The sequence below is a fragment of the Heterodontus francisci genome, chromosome 8 (assembly GCF_036365525.1).
Source record: "Heterodontus francisci isolate sHetFra1 chromosome 8, sHetFra1.hap1, whole genome shotgun sequence".
NCBI lineage: Eukaryota > Metazoa > Chordata > Chondrichthyes > Heterodontiformes > Heterodontidae > Heterodontus > Heterodontus francisci.
The window spans coordinates 123781762-123804480 of NC_090378.1; the positions used below are offsets into that span (position 1 = coordinate 123781762).

At 45.7% G+C, this 22719-nt stretch overlaps 1 protein-coding gene and 1 gene segment (V, D, J or C); one reads left to right on the top strand and one right to left on the bottom strand.

Annotated features, from left to right (window-relative positions):
• The window catches only part of LOC137373133 (ral guanine nucleotide dissociation stimulator-like 1), a 212168-nt gene that overhangs the window by 28265 nt on the left and 161184 nt on the right, over nt 1-22719 (bottom strand). For 7 of the 8 annotated variants that reach the window (XR_010975601.1, XR_010975602.1, XR_010975600.1 and 4 more), the window contains exon 2: nt 6264-11761. The exons of the other annotated variant lie outside the window; for it this stretch is intronic. The gene's annotated coding sequence lies outside the window, so the exon portion shown is untranslated. The remainder of the gene's footprint in view (nt 1-6263; nt 11762-22719) is intronic. 8 annotated transcript variants of the gene reach the window in all.
• Nucleotides 16959-22719, top strand: part of LOC137373137 (Ig kappa chain V region Mem5-like) — a 44624-nt gene continuing 38863 nt past the window's right edge. Inside the window, 2 exon segments of the V gene segment in view lie at nt 16959-17072; nt 17259-17556. Coding sequence covers nt 17024-17072; nt 17259-17556 — 347 coding nt within the window.

A 22719-nucleotide genomic window follows, 5' to 3' on the forward strand; every position in this document is an offset into this window, starting at 1 on the left:
GTATACAGACTGGATTGTGAAGTGTGATGTACCTGAGTACACAGACTGGATTGTGAAGTGTGATGTACCTGAGTACACAGACTGGATTGTGAAGTGTGATGTACCTGAGTACACAGACTGGATTGTGAAGTGTGATGTCCCTGAGTATACAGACTGGATTGTGAAGTGTTATGTACCTGAGTACACAGACTGGATTGTGAAGTGTGATGTCCCTGAGTACACAGACTGGATTGTGAAGTGTGATGTACCTGAGTACACAGACTGGATTGTGAAGTGTGATGTCCCTGAGTATACGGACTGGATTGTGAAGTGTGATGTACCTGAGTACACAGACCGGATTGAGAAGTGTGATGTTCCTGAGTATACAGACTGGATTGTGAAGTGTGATGTACCTGAGTACACAGACTGGATTGTGAAGTGTTATGTACCTGAGTACACAGACTGGATTGTGAAGTGTGATGTCCCTGAGTGTACAGACTGGATTGTGAAGTGTGATGTACCTGAGTACACAGACTGGATTGTGAAGTGTGATGTACCTGAGTACACAGACTGGATTGTGAAGTGTGATGTACCTGAGTACACAGACTGGATTGTGAAGTGTGATGTCCCTGAGTACACAGACTGGATTGTGAAGTGTGATGTACCTGAGTACACAGACTGGATTGTGAAGTGTGATGTCCCTGAGTACACAGACTGGATTGTGAAGTGTGATGTACCTGAGTACACAGACTGGATTGTGAAGTGTTATGTACCTGAGTACACAGACTGGATTGTGAAGTGTGATGTCCCTGAGTATACAGACTGGATTGTGAAGTGTGATGTACCTGAGTACACAGACTGGATTGTGAAGTGTGATGTACCTGAGTACACAGACTGGATTGTGAAGTGTGATGTCCCTGAGTATACAGACTGGATTGTGAAGTGTGATGTACCTGAGTACACAGACTGGATTGTGAAGTGTTATGTACCTGAGTACACAGACTGGATTGTGAAGTGTGATGTACCTGAGTACACAGACTGGACTGTGAAGTGTGATGTATCTGAGTACACAGACTGGATTGTGAAGTGTGATGTACCTGAGTATACAGACTGGATTGTGAAGTGTGATGTACCTGAGTACACAGACTGGACTGTGAAGTGTGATGTACCTGAGTACACAGACTGGACTGTGAAGTGTGATGTATCTGAGTACACAGACTGGATTGTGAAGTGTGATGTGCCTGAGTACACAGACTGGATTGTGAAGTGTGATGTACCTGAGTACACAGACTGGATTATGAAGTGTGATGTATCTGAGTACACAGACTGGACTGTGAAGTGTGATGTATCTGAGTACACAGACTGGATTGTGAAGTGTGATGTACCTGAGTACACAGACTGGACTGTGAAGTGTGATGTATCTGAGTACACAGACTGGATTGTGAAGTGTGATGTACCTGAGTACACAGACTGGATTGTGAAGTGTTATGTACCTGAGTACACAGACTGGATTGTGAAGTGTGATGTACCTGAGTACACAGACTGGACTGTGAAGTGTGATGTATCTGAGTACACAGACTGGATTGTGAAGTGTGATGTACCTGAGTACACAGACTGGATTGTGAAGTGTGATGTACCTGAGTACACAGACTGGATTATGAAGTGTGATGAATCTGAGTACACAGACTGGATTGTGAAGTGTGATGTATCTGAGTACACAGACTGGATTGTGAAGTGTGATGTACCTGAGTACACAGACTGGATTGTGAAGTGTGATGTATCTGAGTACACAGACTGGATTGTGAAGTGTGATGTATCTGAGTACACAGACTGGATTGTGAAGTGTTATGTACCTGAGTACACATACTGGATTGTGAAGTGTGATGTTCCTGAGTACACCGACTGGATTGTGAAGTGTGATGTACCTGAGTACACAGACTGGATTGTGAAGTGTGATGTACCTGAGTACACAGACTGGATTGTGAAGTGTGATGTATCTGAGTACACAGACTGGATTGTGAAGTGTGATGTACCTGAGTACACAGACTGGATTGTGAAGTGTGATGTCCCTGAGTACACAGACTGGATTGTGAAGTGTGATGTATCTGAGTACACAGACTGGATTGTGAAGTATGATGTTCCTGAGTACACAGACTGGATTGTGAAGTGTGATGTACCTGAGTACACCGACTGGATTGTGAAGTGTGATGTATCTGAGTACACAGACTGGATTGTGAAGTGTGATGTACCTGAGTACACAGACTGGATTGTGAAGTGTGATGTATCTGAGTACACAGACTGGATTGTGAAGTGTGATGTATCTGAGTACACAGACTGGATTGTGAAGTGTGATGTACCTGAGTACACAGACTCGACTGTGAAGTTTGATGTACCTGAGTACACAGACTGGATTGTGAAATGTGATGTACCTGAGTACACAGACTGGATTGTGAAGTGTGATGTCCCTGAGTATGCAGACCGGATTGTGAATTGTGATGTTCCTGAGTACACAGACTGGATTGTGAAGTGTGATGTCCCTGAGTACACAGACTGGATTGTGAAGTGTGATGTCCCTGAGTACACAGACTGGATTGTGAAGTGTGATGTACCTGAGTACACAGACTGGATTGTGAAGTGTGATGTACCTGAGTACACAGACTGGATTGTGAAGTGTGATGTCCCTGAGTATGCAGACCGGATTGTGAATTGTGATGTTCCTGAGTACACAGACTGGATTGTGAAGTGTGATGTCCCTGAGTACACAGACTGGATTGTGAAGTGTGATGTCCCTGAGTACACAGACTGGATTGTGAAGTGTGATGTCCCTGAGTATGCAGACCGGATTGTGAATTGTGATGTTCCTGAGTACACAGACTGGATTGTGAAGTGTGATGTCCCTGAGTACACAGACTGGATTGTGAAGTGTGATGTACCTGAGTACACAGACTGGATTGTGAAGTGTGATGTCCCTGAGTATGCAGACCGGATTGTGAATTGTGATGTTCCTGAGTACACAGACTGGATTGTGAAGTGTGATGTCCCTGAGTACACAGACTTTATTGTGAAGTGTGATGTCCCTGAGTACACAGACTGGATTGTGAAGTGTGATGTCCCTGAGTACACAGACTGGATTGTGAAGTGTGATGTACCTGAGTAAACAGACTGGACTGTGAAGTGTGATGTACCTGAGTAAACAGACTGGATTATGAAGTGTGATCTACTTGAGGACACAGACTGGATTGTGAAGTGTGATGTACCTGAGTACACAGACTGGACTGTGACGTGTGATGTACCTGAGTACACAGACTGGACTGTGAAGTGTGATGTACCTGAGTACACAGACTGGATTGTGAAGTGTGATGTTCCTGAGCACACAGACTGGATTGTGAAGTGTGATGTATCTGAGTACACAGACTGGATTGTGAAGTGTGATGTTCCTGAGTACACAGACTGGATTGTGAAGTGTGATGTATCTGAGTACACAGACTGGATTGTGAAGTGTGATGTATCTGAGTACACAGACTGGATTGTGAAGTGTGATGTACCTGAGTACACAGACTGGATTGTGAAGTGTGATCTACTTGAGTACACAGACTGGATTGTGAAGTGTGATGTATCTGAGTACACAGACTGGATTGTGAAGTGTGATGTATCTGAGTACACAGAATGGATTGTGAAGTGTGATCTACTTGAGTACACAGACTGGATTGTGAAGTGTGATGTATCTGAGTACACAGACTGGATTGTGAAGTGTGATGTTCCTGAGTACACAGACTGGATTGTGAAGTGTGATGTATCTGAGTATAGAGACTGGATTGTGAAGTGTGATGTATCTGAGTACACAGAATGGATTGTGAAGTGTGATGTATCTGAGTATAGAGACTGGATTGTGAAGTGTGATGTATCTGAGTACACAGACTGGATTGTGAAGTGTGATGTACCTGAGTACACAGACTGGATTGTGAAGGGTGATGTATCTGAGTACACAGACTGGATTGTGAAGTGTGATGTATCTGAGTACACAGAATGGATTGTGAAGTGTGATCTACTTGAGTACACAGACTGGATTGTGAAGTGTGATGTATCTGAGTACACAGACTGGATTGTGAAGTGTGATGTTCCTGAGTACACAGACTGGATTGTGAAGTGTGATGTTCCTGAGTACACAGACTGGATTGTGAAGTGTGATGTATCTGAGTACACAGACTGGATTGTGAAGTGTGATGTTCCTGAGTACACAGACTGGATTGTGAAGTGTGATGTATCTGAGTACACAGACTGGATTGTGAAGTGTGATGTATCTGAGTACACAGACTGGATTGTGAAGTGTGATGTTCCTGAGTACACAGACTGGACTGTGAAGTGTGATCTACTTGAGTAAACAGACTGGATTGTGAAGTGTGATGTATCTGAGTACACAGACTGGACTGTGAAGTGTGATCTACTTGAGTACACAGACTGAACTGTGAAGTGTGATGTACCTGAAAACACAGGCTGGAGAGCAGAGAGAGGGCTCCCAAGTTTCCCGATGTGACACTGGAGACATTAATAGAGGAGGTACAAAGGAGGAGAGAATCAATGTTTGCACAAGGAGCCAGGAGGCCCTCAAAGCAAAACTCTCAGAAGAGAATGGGAGCGATGACCAGGGAGGTCAATTCCTGGAGTCTGGACCTGAGGACCTGACAGCAGTGTCGCGAGAAGTTCAGTGACCTCACAGGGTGGTCAAGGTCAGTGAATGTATCTTCACAGGACATCTCCCACCAAGCACAGCACCAACCTCTCCTCCTGCTCATTGTACCACACCCCCATCACTCACCCAGTAACAATCCCGAGCACTCAGGATTCACTCCTGACAGTCAAATACTCCACCTCACCCTCACACACCCACCAATGCATCCTAACCGCAACCCCCACCCCCTGAAGAACCATGGTATCTCTGCTCCTACCCACCTCCACTGTTCATGCCTCTGTCATCCTTGAAGCCCCTCCCTCCCCTGGCATTCTGTTTGGCATCATTAAAACTGCAGCAATATTATTCAGTTCAGATTTCCTTTAAAAGGGACAGCCTGCCTTTAAGAAGAGCAGCCTGTCTGCAAAACATGGTTTGTGAACAACACAACTGGGACCCTCTGAGGAACACAGAGGCTGTCATCAGCATCTGTAAACAATTTCTGCTCATCTTGTTCACATCTTGTTAACTTAATTCTGCTTATTGTTAAAACATGAAATCAACATCTCAACATTGTCCAACTTTAGCACAGCCTGTCTGCATATATTACTCAACAGGATATATCTTTACTGACAAGGAGACCTTTTAAAATATAATAATGACACATTTCTGATAATCATATTCATAAAGTTTTTATTCTCCCTTTCATTAGTTCTATGCTCATTGACACAATGCTGTGGTTTCTACTTTGCCAAATGTAGAAGCCATTTGTAATGTTTTTGGTGCTGTTCAAATTTATTTCATCAAACTTACACTTAAAATATGCAGACATTATTCTGAATGGTATTAAATGTAACAAACTCAGGTCTGACTCCCAGCAGCTCAAATAGAGGGAGGGATGGAGCTCAGACAGAGGGAGGGATGGAGCTCAGACACAGGGAGGGATGAAGCTCAGATAGAGGGAGGGATGGAGCTCAGACAGAGGGAGGGATGGAGCTCAGACAGAGGGAGGCATGGAGCTCAGATAGAGGGAGGGATGGAGCTCAGATAGATGGAGGGATGGAGATCAGATAGAGGGAGGGATGGAGCTCAGACAGAGGGAGGGATGGAGCTCAGTCACAGGGAGGGATGAAGCTCAGATAGAGGGAGGGATGGAGCTCAGACAGAGGGAGGGATGGAGCTCAGACAGAGGGAGGGATGGAGCTCAGATAGAGGGAGGGATGGAGCTCAGATAGATGGAGGGATGGAGATCAGACAGAGGGAGGATTGGAGCTCGGATGGAGGGAGGGATGGAGCTCAGATAGAGGGAGGGATGGAGCTCAGACAGAGGGAGGGATGGAGCTCAGACACAGGGAGGGATGAAGCTCAGATAGAGGGAGGGATGGAGCTCAGACAGAGGGAGGGATGGAGCTCAGATAGAGGGAGGGATGGAGCTCAGATAGAGGGAGGGATGGAGATCAGATAGAGGGAGGGATGGAGCTCAGATGGAGGGAGGGATGGAGCTCAGGGAGGTGTGTATCTGAGAGGAAAGAGGATGTCCCTCCACCAATCCATGCAGCTCCCTGCTCCCCCATCCTGACGACAGTCTCCACTATTACAGTTTGATGGTTTTCACCTTGTACGTTTTACTGATGTGATGGATGAATGGAGCCTTGGCAGGAGACGGCACTGGATGGACGGAGCCCTGGCTGGAGCCTGCACTGGATGAATGGAGCCCTGGCTGGAGACTGCACTGGATGAATGGAGCCCTGGCTGGAGACTGCACTGGATGAATGGAGCCCTGGCTAGAGACTGCACTGGATGAATGGAGCCCTGGCTGGAGACGGCACTGGATGAATGGAGCCCTGGCTGGAGACTGCAGTGGATGAATGGAGCCCTGGCTGCAGACTGCAGTGGATGAATGGAGCCTTGGCTGGAGACTGCACTGGATGAATGGAACCCTGGCTGGAGACTGCACTGGATGAATGGAGCCTTGGCTGGAGACTGCACTGGATGAATGGAGCCCTGGCCTGGAGACTGCACTGGATGAATGGAGCCCTGACTGGAGACTGCACTGGATGAATGGAGCCCTGGCTGGAGACTGCACTGGATGAATGGAGCCCTGGCTGGAGACTGCATTGAATGAATGGAGGCCTGGCTGGAGACTGCATTGGATGAATGGAGGCCTGGCTGGAGACTGCACTGGATGAATGGAGCCCTGGCTGGAGACTGCATTGGATGAGTGGAGCCCTGACTGGAGACTGCACTGGATGAATGGAGCCCTGGCTGGAGACTGCATTGGATGAATGGAGGCCTGGCTGGAGACTGCACTGGATGAATGGAGCCCTGGCTGGAGACTGCATTGGATGAATGGAGCCCTGGCTGGAGACTGCACTGGATGAATGGAGCCCTGGCTGGAGACTGCACTGGATGAATGGAGCCCTGGCTGAAGAATGCACTGGATGAATGGAGCCTTGGTTGGAGACTGCACTGGATGAACGGAGCCCTGGCTGGAGACTGCACTGGATGAATGGAGCCCTGGCTGGAGACTGCACTGGATGGATTAAAGGAAAATGTACATTTTAAATACAGCAACTCAGAGACCAGTCAGGGAGGGCGGGACAGTAACCAGTTCATGTTGACCAAGAGCCCGAGTGGTGAGTTTCTGGTTAGAAACTGGACCTTCTGCAGCTTATCCTGGGTAACAGCTCAATCATTAAATAATGACCAGTTAAAACAGAGGAAACCCATTTATTATTAACACACACTGACACAATTATAATCACATCAGAAATAGGAGCAGGGGAGGCCATTCGGCCCTTCGAATCTACTCCACCATTCAATATGATCATGGCTGGTCTTCTCACTCAATTCCACCTTCCCGTACTATCCCCTATTCCTTAATTTCTGTTGTAACCAAAAATGTATGGACCCCTGTCTTCAATATACTCAAGGACTGAGCATCCACAGCTCTCTGGGATACAGAATTCCAAAGATTCCAAAGATTCACAACGTCTTGAGTGAAGAAATTTCTCCTTATCTCAGTCTGAAATGGCCGACCCCTTATTCTGAGACTGTGACCCCTAGTTCTAGATTCCCCAGCCAGGGGAAAACATCCTCCCAGTATCTACCCTGTCGATCACATTACAAATTGTATATCTTTCAATCAGATCTCCTCTCATTCTTCTACATTTCAGGGAATAATGTCCCAGTCTACTCAATCTCTCCTCATAGGACAATGCCCTCATCCCAGGAATCAGTCTGGTGAATCTTTGCTGCACTCCTTCCAAGGCCAGTATATCCTGCCTTAGGTAAAGAGACCAAAACTGTCCACAGTTCACCAGGTGTAGTCTCAGCAAGGTCCGATCGAACTGCAATAAGACTTCTTCATTCTTACATGTGGGGAGGTGGTGGTGTAGTGGTATTGTCACTGGACGAGCGACCCAGGGTATTACTCTGGGGAGATGGGTTCAAATCCCATCAGTGCAGAAGGTGAAACTTGCATTCAGTTAATAAATCTGGAATTAATGATGGCTATGAAACCATTACCGATTGTTGTAAAAGCCCATCTGGTTCTCTAATGCCCTTTAGGGAAGGAAATCTGCCATCCATACTTGGTCTGGCCTATATGTGATTCCAGTCCCAATGCGTTTTATACTTAATGCCTTCTGAGATGGCCTAGCAAGCCACTCAGTTGTATCTAGTTGCTACAAAGTCAATAAGGAATGAAACTGGACGGACCACACATCATTGACCTGGGCACCAGAAATGACAACGACAAATCCAGTCCTGTCAACCCTGCAAAGCCCTCCTTCCTAACACCTAGGGATTGTGCCAAAATTGGGAGAGCTGTCCCACAGACTAGTCAAGCAACAGCCTGACATAGATATACTCACGTAATCATACCTTGCAGACAATGCCCCAGATACTGCCATCACCATCCCCATCCCCGCCTATGTCCTGTCCCACCGGCAGGACAGAACCAGCAGAGGGGACAGCACAGTGGTATACAGTTGGGAGGGTGTCCTCAACTGTGACTCCAGACCCCATGAAGTCTCATGACATCAGGTTAAACATGGGCAAAGAAACCTCCTGCTGATTAACACCTACTGCCCCCCTCAGCTGATGAAGCAGTACTCCTCCATGTTGAACAGCACTTGGAGGAAACACTGAAGCTGGCAAGGGCACAGAATATACTCTGGGTGGGAGTCTTCAATGTCCATCACCAAGAGTAGCTCGGTAGCACCACTACTGACTGAGCTGGCCAAGTCCTAAATGACATAGCTGCAAGACTGTCTGCAGTAGGTGGTGAGTGAACCAATAATAGGGTAAAACATACTTGACCTCATCCTCACCAAGCTGCCTGCCACAGATGCTTCTGTCCATGACAGTATTGGTCGGAGTGACCACCGCACAATCAATGTGGAGACGAAGTCCCGTCTTCGTATTGAAGATACCCTCCATCATGTTGTGTAGCACTAGCACCGTGCTAAATGGGATAAATTTTGAACAGATCTAGCAACTCAAAACTGGGCATCCATGAGGCACTATGGGCCATCAGCAGCAGCAGAATTGTACTCAATCACAATCTGTAACCTCATGGCCTGGCATATCCCCCACTCTATCATTACCATCAAGCCGGGGGATCAACCCTGGTTCAATGAAGAGTGCAGGAGGGCATGCCAGGAGAAGCACCAGGCATACCTCAAAATGAGGTGCCAACCCGGTGAAGCTACAACACAGGACTACTTGCCTGCCAAACTGCGTAAGCAGCATGCGATAGACAGAGCTGAGCAATCCCATAACCAACGGATCAGATCTAAGCTCTGCAGTCCTGCCACATCCAGTCGTGAATGGTGGTGGACAATTGAACAACTAACTGGAAGAGGAGGCTCCACAAATATCCCCAACCTCAATGATGGGGGAGCCCAGCACATCAGTGCAAAAGATAAGGCTGAACCATTTGCAACAATCTTCAGCCAAAAGTCCTGAGTAGATGATCCATCTCAGCCTCCTCCTGAAGTCCCCAACATCACAGATGCCAGACTGCAGCCAATGCGATTCACTCCGCGTGATATCAAGATACAACTGAAGGCACTGGATACTGCAAAAGCTATGGGCCCTGATAACATTCCAACAACAATACTGAAGGCCTGTGCTCCAGAACTTGTTGCGCCCATAGCCAAGCTGTTCCAGTTCAGGTACAACACTGGCATCTACCCTGCAATGTGGAAAATTGCCCAGGTATGTCCTATACACAAAAAGCTGGACAAATCCAACCCGGCCAATTACCGCCCCATCAGCCGACTCGCAATCATCGGTAAAGTGATGGAAGGTGTCATCAACAGTGCCATCAAGCGGCACCTGCTTAGCAATAACCGGCTCAGTGATGCTCAGTTTGGGTCCCGCTAGGGCCACTCAGCTCCTGACCTCATTACAGCCTTGGTTCAAACATGGACAAAAGAGCTGAACTAAAGAGGTGAGGTGAGAGTGACTGCCCTTGACATCAAGGCAGCATTTGACAGAGTATGGCATCAAAGAGCCCGAGCAAAACTGAGGTCAATGGGAATCAGGGGGAAACCCTCCACTGGCTGGAGTCATACCTAGCACAAAGGAAGATGGTTGTGGTTGTTGGAGATCAATCATCTGAGCTCCAGGACAACACTGCAGGAGTTCTGTAGGGTAGTGTCCTGGGTCCAACCATCTTCAGCTGCTTCATCAATGAGCTTCCTTCAATTATAAGGTCAGAAGTGGGGATGTTCGCTGATGATTGCACAATGTTCAGCACCATTTGTGACTCCTCAGATACTGAAGCAGTCCGTGTAGAAATGCAGCAAGACCTGGACAATATCCAGGCTTGGGCTAATAAGTGGCAAGTAACATTCGCGCCACACAAGTGCCAGGCACTGACCATCTCCAACAAGTAAGAATCTAAATATTTTCCCTTGACATTCAATGGCATTACAATCGCGGAATGCTCCACTATCAATATCCTGGGGGTTACCATTGACCAGAAACTGAACTGAAGTAGCCATATAAATACCGTGGCTACAAGAGCAAGTCAGAGGCTAGGAATCCTGTGGCGAGTAACTCACCTCCTGACTCCCCAAAGCCTGTCCACCATCTACAAGGCACAAGTCAGGAGTGTGATGGAATACTCTCCACTTGCCTGGATGGGTACAGCTCCAACAACACTCAAGAAGCTCGATACCATCCAGGACAAAGCAGCCTGCTTGATTGGCACCCCATCCACAAACATTCACTCCCTCCACAAGAGACCTACAATGGCAGCAGTGTGTACCATCTACAAGATGCACTGCAGTAAGACACCAAGCCTCCTTAGGCAACACCTTCCAAACCTGTGACATCTACCACCTAGATGGACAAGGGCAGCAGATGCATGGGAACACGACCACCTGCAAGTTCCCCTCCAAGTCACACACCATCCTGACTTGGAACGATATTCCCATTTCTTCACTGTCGTTGGGTCAAAATCCTGGAACTCCCTTCTTAACAGCACTGTGGGTATACCTACCCCAAATGGACTGCAGCGGTTCAAGAAGGCAGCTCACCATCACCTTCTCAAGGGCAATTAGGGATGGACAATAAATGCTGGCCTAGCCAGTGATGCCCACATCCCATGAATGAATAAGAAAAAGCATGTACAGGAGCTGACACAGAGTCTCTGTCTATCTCTCTCTCTGTCTCTCTCTCCATCTCACTCTCTCTTTCTATCTATCTCTCTCAATCTCTGTCCCATCCTCTACCTCTGATGGTGTTCTATGGGTGTGAGTGTTTAATATAAGGTGGTGTTTGTCAGTATATTTTCTCTACTGTATGGTTTATGAACATGGTGAGAGGGGATAAGGGGTCTGTTCTTTGATGTGAGGCAGTGATGTCTGTCCCAGTGACTCAGACTGTGATGCTGTTGTTTTCTGTGACTGACACTATGATATCGATTGTAATTTCACTCAGTGTGACAGGAGGTTACATGGCTTGATCAGTGGTGAGGGCGGAGCAGACTGAACAAGGAGCTGTAATCATCAGTCACTGCCGAACACCTTCACACACACCGCACAGTCCGGAAACTTCTTCACTAAATATTCTTTCAGCTCCTTAATTACAGCCCTGGACCTGAAAAAGGAAAAAGAGAAAGACATCTTTTAGAGAGGGTCCTGGACACAGTGTAGACTGTGCATTACCCACTAATGACACTACGTCCATATTTAACTCATTGTTTAAACTCCAGCACACCTCCTGTTCCAATCCACATGTTTCAGCCAAAAAGCAGTATAATTCTACAGCACAGGAGGAGGCCGTTCAGCCCTCGTCTCTCTGACGGCTGTTTGCTCGAGTAATTCACGACTAACATCTCAGTTTAACATCTGTTTTGGGGAAGTTATTTGAATCTGTTATTAGGGACAGAATGACTGACAAATATAAACTGATCAGAGAGAGTCAGCACGGATTTAAAAAGGGTGAAACATGTTTAACTAACTGAGTTGTATTTTTTGAAGCGGTCACTAATGTGGTCGATAAGGGAATGTCTATGGATGTTATTTATATGGATTTCCAGAAGGCATTTGAGAAGGTTCCACACAAGAGACTGTTCGCAAAATGGAAGCATATGGAATGTGAGGAAATGTTTTGACATGGGTAAGGAATTGGTTAGGAGGTAGGAGACAGAGAGTAGGGATAATGTGTATTTACTCCAATTAGCAAGATGTGAATCGTGGTGTCCCCAGGGATCTGTGCTGGAGCCTCAACTTTTCACTATATTGATCAATGACTTGGATGAAGGAATAGAGACATCTATCCAAGATTGTTGATGACACGAAGTTCAGCAGCTTGGAGGAGGTTCCAGAGATAGGGAGGGATTTGATAACAAGGATGAGAATTTTAAAACTGAGCCATTGCCGAACCAGGAGACAATGTTGTCCAATGAGCATCGAGGTGATGGGGGAACTTACTGCGAGTTCGAACGCAGGCAGCAGAGTTTTAGATGAGATCAAGTTTACAGTGGGTAGAATGTGTGAGACCTGTCAGGAGAGCATTGGAATACTCAAGTCTAGAGGTAATAAATGCATGGATGAGGGTTTCAGCAGTGGATGAGCTGAGGTGTGGTAGAAACTGGTAATGTTAGCAATGTGGAAATAGGTGGTTTTAGTGATGATGTGGTTTATGTGGTCAGTAACACATCTCAGCATCAACTACAATGCCATGGCTGTGAACTGCCTGGTTCAGTCTCAGACAGTCCCTGGGAGAGGGATGGAATCAGTGGCTCGGGAATGGAGTTTGTGACGGGGACCGAAGACAATGGCAGATGGAGTTCAATGTGGACAGTGTGAGGTCATCCAGTTTGGACCTGAGAAAGATAAATCAGAGTAATTTCTAAATGGTGAGAAGCTGAGAACTGTGGAGGAACAGAGAGATTTAAGGGTCCAAGTACAAAAAGTACTAAAATCTAGTGACAGGTACAAAACATATTGAATAAGGCTAATGGAATGTTGGTCTTTCTATCAAGGGGACTGGAATACAAAGGGGTTTTACTCCAGTTGAATAAAGCTCTGGTTTAACTGCATCTGGAGTAACTGTGTTCAGTTCTGGGCCCCGCACCTCAGGAAGGAGAGATGGGCCTTGGAGGGGGTGCAGCACCGATTCACCAGAATGATACCGGGACTGAAAGGGTTAAATTATCAGGACAGATTGTATAGACTAGGCTTGTATTCCCTTGAGTTCAGAGAATTTAGGGGTGATCTCATTGAGGTATTTAAGCTGAATAAAGGATTAAAATGATTCAGAGAGATCAAGAGAAACTGTTTCCTCTGGTGGGGGAGTCAAGAGAATTCAGAGAATTCACTAAACAATCAGCTTTGATCTTCCCAATGTGTTTCCCAGTGAGACTGGGTCCTCAGTGCTGACTGCTCTCAGCTGCTGTTATTTTCACTGATTGGACGGTTATTATTAGAGACTCAGACCACAGCAGAAATCCCCAATGTAAAAAATAACTGCAAAGACTGTCAGTTCGGAAGATTGAAACTGAACCAACAGAGGAAGTGAAAGAAGGAGCTTGGAGCAGCTGGACATTTGTTAATGACACGGGAGAAAACTGTGAACCGCACACACTATCTAGAATTTTACAGCACAGAAGGAGGCCATTCAGCCCATCGTGCCTGTGAGCTACCCAATTAGTCCCACTGCCCCTCTCTGGCCCAAAAACCCAGCAAATCTTTCCTTTTCAGGTATATCTCCAATTCCCTTATCGAGACCTGGGCCCACAGTACGAGACTGTCCCTAACCTGGGCTCGAAATTGGCATCTCATTCATTCATTGGAAGACAAAATGCCTGGTGTGGGAAATGGAGCTCAGGACTCCGAACATTCCCTCTCCCCTTCTGAGCGACACTTCATGCTGGGGTGACAGTTCCATGGGCCCCGAAAGCACATTCCTACCTCACCCACTTCCCCATTCTGTGTCTATAAGCCTGGACCCTGTCAACAGGATATTTGACTACAGGGACCATCACCACTGTATCCAATTCTGTCCCCACCCGAAATCCACACCCAACTTGAATTTATATAGCGCCTATAATATACAAAACGTCACAAGATGCTTCACAGAGCTGCAGTATGAGGAACGGAGGAGGTGGTGAGGGGTCTTTAGGAAGAGTGATCAAAGGCTTGGGTGAAAGGATAGAGTTTGATGGAGCAGAGAGAGACCTGGTGAGGGAGAGGGATTAATGGCGGGAGTTCAGAGAGCAGGGCCGAGGCATCTGAAGACCCTGCTGTCAATGGTGGGATGAAGGAAGCAGCAATGGGCAGGAAAGCAGTGTCAGAAGATGGAAGAGTGAGAGAGGGAATGTGGGTCTGCAGCAGGAGGCAAAGGTAGGGAGGAGTGAGGCCATGGAGGAAAACAGAGGTCGGTAAGGTCAGGGGTAGTAGGTCATTGAGGTCAGGGGTATTGGTGGAAAGGCACTTGGTGTGGGTACTGACCACTGCATTTCAGACAAGTCGGGGTTTATGGAGCATGGATGAAGGAAGCCGGCAGAGGACATGGGAATAATCAAGTTAGGAGGCGAGACAAGCAGGGATAAGGGTTTGTGTGGTCAAGGGGCTGATGTAGTGTAGAGACGGGCAATGTTGTGGAGATGGAAAAAAGAGGCTGACATGATGGATAGGATGTGGGGTTTGAAGCTCAACCACTGGAGGCCCAGTGGAATGAAGGCCCATGTTTACTGGTCCCTATTGGAGGTCCAGTGGGAAGGAGGCCCATGTTTACTGGTCCCATTTGGAGGTCCAGTGGGAAGGAGGCCCATGTTTACTGGTCCCTATTGGAGGTCCAGTGGGAAGGAGGTCCATGTTTACTGGGCCTATTGGAGGTCCAGTGGGAAGGAGGCCTATGTTTACTGGTCCCTACTGGAGGGCCAGTGGGAAGGAGGCCCATGTTTACTGATCCCTACTGGAGGCCCAGTGGGATGGAGGCCAATGTTTGCTGGTCCCTATTGGATGCCCAGTGGGAAGGAGACCCATGTTTACTGGTCCCTATTGGATGCCCAGTGGGAAGGAGGCCCATGTTTACTGGTCCCTATTGGATGCCCAGTGGGAAGGAGGCCCATGTTTACTGGTCCCTATTGGATGCCCAGTGGGAAGGAGGCCATGTTTACTGGTCCCTATTGGATGCCCAGTGGGAAGGAGGCCCATGTTTACTGGTCCCTATTGGAGGACCCAGTGGGAAGGAGGCCCATGTTTACTGGTCCCTATTGGAGGCCCAGTGGGATGGAGGCCCATGTTTGCTGGTCCCTATTGGATGCCCAGTGGGAAGGAGGCCCATGTTTACTGGTCCCTATTGGATGCCAGTGGGAAGGAGGCCCATGTTTACTGGTCCCTATTGGATGCCCAGTGGGAAGGAGGCCCATGTTTACTGGTCCCTATTGGAGGCCCAGTGGGATGGAGGCCCATGTTTGCTGGTCCCTATTGGATGCCCAGTGGGAAGGAGGCCCATGTTTACTGGTCCCTATTGGATGCCCAGTGGGAAGGAGGCCCATGTTTACTGGTCCCTATTGGAGGTCCAGTGGGAAGGAGGCCCATGTTTACTGGTCCCTATTGGAGGACCAATGGAACATGGACACTATGGTTGATGTGGAGGACAGCTCCTTCATGTTGTAAATGTTTGATTGTCCGCCCCTCATCCCAGAAAAACTCCAATCACCTGGAGCCTGACCATGGAAGGGGATGGAGAGGGGAAGGGATTTGAACATGTTATGAGCTGACAGGATGGGGCAGTGGGTCAGACTCTGTCCTGTCCCTCCAGCTCACACTGATGGGGTGAGGATCTCCTCTCTCTGCTGGGCCTTCATGAAATGAGCTTTCTGTCCAAACCAGTCCCATTGAGAATAGGCCAACAGCACAGAACTGTCCTAAATTTGACAATAATCTGCCAGTCTTACTGAGAGAGGTCAAAGCATGGTCACTGTGGGGAATGGGGCCTTACTCCAGGAGAAGGCATGTTTCTGGTGTCAAGGGTTAACATCCATTGGTGGGGCAGAGCAGAGGGAGTTTTACCCTTCATGTAACTGTGCTCCACCTGGGAGACTGTGGGAAAGAGAGAGTGAGGTGGAGGCTGTGAGACAGAGAGAGATAGAGAGGGAGACATTTAACTGCTGCACCAGGCCTCAAAGTGTTCCAGTCTCCAGTAATAACTGCTGTTATAGAGATCAGTTACAGAATTACAGAACAATGGAGGGTGGGAGAGAGATGAGTAGGCAGAGGAACAAGGACAGAGAGATAGAGAGATAGGGAGGGAGAGAGACAGAGACAGGGAGACAGGGAGAGGAGGAGAGAGCAAAATAGGGAGAGTGAGATTGGAAGAACAAGATGGGGAGACAGGCAAAGAGTGAGGGAGAGAGAGATGAGTAGGCAGAAAGACAAAGACACAGACAGAGAGAGATACAGACAGAGAATGAGGGAGAGAGAGCGGACAGAGAGCAGGCAGAGAGACAAAGAGTGAGAGGTAGGGATGGGGAGAAGCAGAAAAAGAGAGAAAGAGATATGGAGAGAGAGACAAGGAGAATGAGGGAAGGGGAGTGAGAAAGATTTCAGGAGGGTGGGGGAGAGAGACAGTGAGTGAGAGGGAGAGGGCAAAAGAGGGAAAGGGATTGAGATAGAAGGAGAGAAAGAGGCAGAGAGAGAGGGGGTGTGAAATAGAAGGAGGGAGGCAGTGAGGGAAACAGAAAGAGAGAAGAGGAAGTGAGAGTTGCTGACGTGCCTTTCTCTGGGTGATACCATTTACATACTGAGAAACAGGCAGTCAGACTCTCACAGGCTGCAGCTTTATAAAGCAGAGCCCAGTGAAGGGAGAGTTTATCAGTAACCAGGCACAGAGACAGGAGCAGGCACCATGATTTCACCCATCCAGCTGATCTGGCCTCTGGCATTCTGCGTCGCAGGTACAAATCTCTCTCCTTCCACGTTTAATATTTTCCTGCTGTTTATTTCAGTCCAATTCTACTGACTTGTGATTGGAGGGAAAAGGCTGAAACATGAGGAGCGGTCACTGTCTCTAATAATGTCTCATTTTACAGGGTCTTTCTGTGACAGTTCTTACTTCACTCTGTTTCTCTATTACCCCTCAGGTATCAGTGGAGACACCATCATGACCCAGTCTCCACCGGCACTGTCAGTGACACTGGGACAGACCGCAACGATCACCTGTACGGCCAGCCAGTCCGTAGGCAAATATGTAGCTTGGTATCAGCAGCGAGACGGTCAGAAACCCACTCTCCTGATCTATTATGCAACAACTCGATACACAGGAACATCCGAACGATTCACCGGCAGTCAACAGAACACCAAATTCACTCTGACAATCAGTAATGTACAGAATGAGGATGTTGCAGATTATTACTGTCAGCAAACTTACAGCAGCCCCTACACAGTGAGACAGAGCCGCACAAAAACCTCAATACACACAGTCCCACCTCCTGCACTGACACGTCCCACAGTTATATATAATATATAATAATGGACACACAGACCCACCTCCTGTACTGACACATCCCACAGTTATATATAATATATAATAATGAACACACAGACCCACCTCCTGTCCTGACACATCCCACAGTTATATATAATATATAATAATGGACACACAGTCCCACCTCCTGCACTGACACATCCCACAGTTATATATAATATATAATAATGGACACACAGTCCCACCTCCTGCACTGACACGTCCCACAGTTATATATAATATATAATAATGGACACACAGTCCCAACCCCTGTACTGACACGTCCCACAGTTATATATAATATATAATAATGGATACACAGTCCCAACCCCTGCACTGACACGTCCCACAGATATATATAATATATAATAACGGACACACAGTCCCAACCCCTGCACTGACACGTCCCACAGTTATATATAATATATAATAATGGACACACAGTCCCACCTCCTGTACTGACGCATCCCACAGTTATATATAATATATAATAATGAACACACAGACCCACCTCCTGTACTGACACATCCCACAGTTATAAATAATATATAATAATGGACACACAGTCCCACCTCCTGCACTGACACGTCCCACAGTTATATATAATATATAATAATGGACACACAGTCCCACCTCCCGCACTGACACATCCCACAGTTATAGATAATATATAATAATGGACACACAGTCCCACCTCCTGTGCTGACACATCCCACAGTTATATATAATATATAATAATGGACACACAGTCCCACCTCCTGTACTGACACATCCCACAATAATATATAATATATAATAATGGACACACAGTCTCACCTCCTGTACTGACACATCCCACAGTTATATATAATATATAATAATGGACACACAGTCCCACCTCCTGTACTGACACATCCCACAGTTATATATAATATATAATAATGGACACACAGTCCCAACCCCTGCACTGACACGTCCCACAGTTATATATAATATATAATAATGAACACACAGTCCCAACCCCTGCACTGACACGTCCCACAGTTATATATAATATATAATAATGAACACACAGTCCCAACCCCTGCACTGTCATGTCCCACAGTTATATATAATATATAATAATGGACACACAGACCCACCTCCTGTACTGACACATCCCACAGTTATATATAATATATAATAATGAACACACAGACCCACCTCCTGTCCTGACACATCCCACAGTTATATATAATATATAATAATGGACACACAGTCCCACCTCCTGCACTGACACATCCCACAGTTATATATAATATATAATAATGGACACACAGTCCCAACCCCTGCACTGACACGTCCCACAGTTATATATAATATATAATAATGAACACACAGTCCCAACCCCTGCACTGACACGTCCCACAGTTATATATAATATATAATAATGAACACACAGTCCCAACCCCTGCACTGTCATGTCCCACAGTTATATATAATATATAATAATGGACACACAGTCCCACCTCCTGTACTGACAGATCCCACAGTTATATATAATATATAATAATGGACACACAGTCCCAACCCCTGCACTGACACGTCCCACAGTTATATATAATATATAATAATGAACACACAGTCCCAACCCCTGCACTGACACTTCCCACAGTTATATATAATATATAATAATGAACACACAGTCCCAACCCCTGCACTGACACTTCCCACAGTTATATATAATATATAATAATGAACACACAGTCTCAACCCCTGCACTGACACGTCCCACAGTTATATATAATATATAATAATGAACACATAGTCCCAACCCCTGCACTGACACGTCCCACAGTTATATATAATATATAATGATGGATACACAGTCCCAACCCCTGCACTGACACGTCCCACAGTTATATATAATATATAATAACGGACACACAGTCCCAACCCCTGCACTGACACGTCCCACAGTTATATATAATATATAATAATGGACACACAGTCCCACCTCCTGTACTGACGCATCCCACAGTTATATATAATATATAATAATGAACACACAGACCCACCTCCTGTACTGACACATCCCACAGTTATAAATAATATATAATAATGGACACACAGTCCCACCTCCTGCACTGACACGTCCCACAGTTATATATAATATATAATAATGGACACACAGTCCCACCTCCTGTACTGACACATCCCACAGTTATATATAATATATAATAATGGACACACAGTCCCACCTCCTGTACTGACACATCCCACAGTTATAGATAATATATAATAATGGACACACAGTCCCACCTCCCGCACTGACACATCCCACAGTTATATCTAATATGTAATAATGGACACACAGTCCCACCTCCTGTGCTGACACATCCCACAGTTATATATAATATATAATAATGGACACACAGTCCCACCTCCTGTACTGACACATCCCACAATAATATATAATATATAATAATGGACACACAGTCCCACCTCCTGTGCTGACACATCCCACAGTTATATATAATATATAATAATGGACACACAGTCCCACCTCCCGCACTGACACATCCCACAGTTATAGATAATATATAATAATGGACACACAGTCCCACCTCCTGTGCTGACACATCCCACAGTTATATATAATATATAATAATGGACACACAGTCCCACCTCCTGTACTGACACATCCCACAATAATATATAATATATAATAATGGACACACAGTCTCACCTCCTGTACTGACACATCCCACAGTTATATATAATATATAATAATGGACACACAGTCCCACCTCCTGTACTGACACATCCCACAGTTATATATAATATATAATAATGGACACACAGTCCCAACCCCTGCACTGACACGTCCCACAGTTATATATAATATATAACAATGAACACACAGTCCCAACCCCTGCACTGACACGTCCCACAGTTATATATAATATATAATAATGGATACACAGTCCCACCTCCTGCACTGACACGTCCCACAGTTATATATAATATATAATAATGAACACACAGTCCCAACCCCTGTACTGACACGTCCCACAGTTATATATAATATATAATAATGAACACACAGTCCCAACCCCTGCACTGACACGTCCCACAGTTATATATCATATATAATAATGAACACACAGTCCCAACCCCTGCACTGACACGTCCCACAGTTATATATAATATATAATAATGAACACACAGTCCCAACCCCTGCACTGACACGTCCCACAGTTATATATAATATATAATAATGGATACACAGTCCCACCTCCTGCACTGACGCATCCCACTGTTATATATAATATATAATAATCGACACACTGTCCCACCTCCTGCACTGACAGATCCCACAGTTATATATAATATATAATAATGGACACACAGTCCCACCTCCCGCACTGACACATCCCACAGTTATATATAATATATAATAATGAACACACAGTCCCAACCCCTGCACTGACACGTCCCACAGTTATATATAATATATAATAATGGACACACAGTCCCACCTCCCGCACTGACACATCCCACAGTTATATATAATATATAATAATGAACACACAGTCCAAACCCCTGCACTGACACGTCCCACAGTTATATATAATATATAATAATGGAAACACAGTCCCACCTCCCGCACTGACACATCCCACAGTTATATATAATATATAATAATGAACACACAGTCCCAACCCCTGCACTGACACGTCCCACAGTTATATATAATACATATTAATGAACACACAGTCCCACCTGCTGTACTGACGCATCCCACAGTTATATATAATATATAATAATCGACACACAGTCCCACCTCCTGTACTGACACATCCCACAGTTATATATAATATATAATAATGAACACACAGTCCCACCTCCTGTACTGACACATCCCACAGTTATATATAATATATAATAATCGACACACAGTCCCACCTCCTGTACTGACACATCCCACAGTTATATATAATATATAATAATCGACACACAGTCCCACCTCCTGTACTGACACATCCCACAGTTATATATAATATATAATAATGGATACACAGTCCCACCTCCTGCACTGACGCATCCCACAGTTATACATAATATATAATAATCGACACACAGTCCCACCTCCTGTACTGACACATCCCACAGTTATATATAATATATAATAATGAACACACAGTCCCACCTCCTGTACTGACACATCCCACAGTTATATATAATATATAATAATGAACACACAGTCCCAACCCCTGCACTGACACGTCCCACAGTTATATATCATATATAATAATGAACACACAGTCCCAACCCCTGCACTGACACGTCCCACAGTTATATATAATATATAATAATGAACACACAGTCCCAACCCCTGCACTGACACGTCCCACAGTTATATATAATATATAATAATGAACACACAGTCCCAACCCCTGCACTGACACGTCCCACAGTTATATATAATATATAATATTGGACACACAGTCCCACCTCCTGCACTGACGCATCCCACAGTTATATATAATATATAATAATCGACACACTGTCCCACCTCCTGCACTGACACATCCCACAGTTATATATAATATATAATAATGGACACACAGTCCCACCTCCCGCACTGACACATCCCACAGTTATATATAATATATAATAATGAACACACAGTCCCACCTCCCGCACTGACACGTCCCACAGTTATATATAATACATATTAATGAACACACAGTCCCACCTGCTGTACTGACGCATCCCACAGTTATATATAATATATAATAATGAACACACAGTCCCACCTCCTGTACTGACACATCCCACAGTTATATATAATATATAATAATCGACACACAGTCCCACCTCCTGTACTGACACATCCCACTGTTATATATAATATATAATAATGGACACACAGTCCCACCTCCCGCACTGACACATCCCACAGTTATATATAATATATAATAATTGACACACAGTCCCACCTCCGGTACTGACAAATCCCACAGTTATATACAATATATAATAATGGACACACAGTCCCACCTCCTGTACTGACACCTCCCACAGTTATATATAATATATGATAATGGACACAC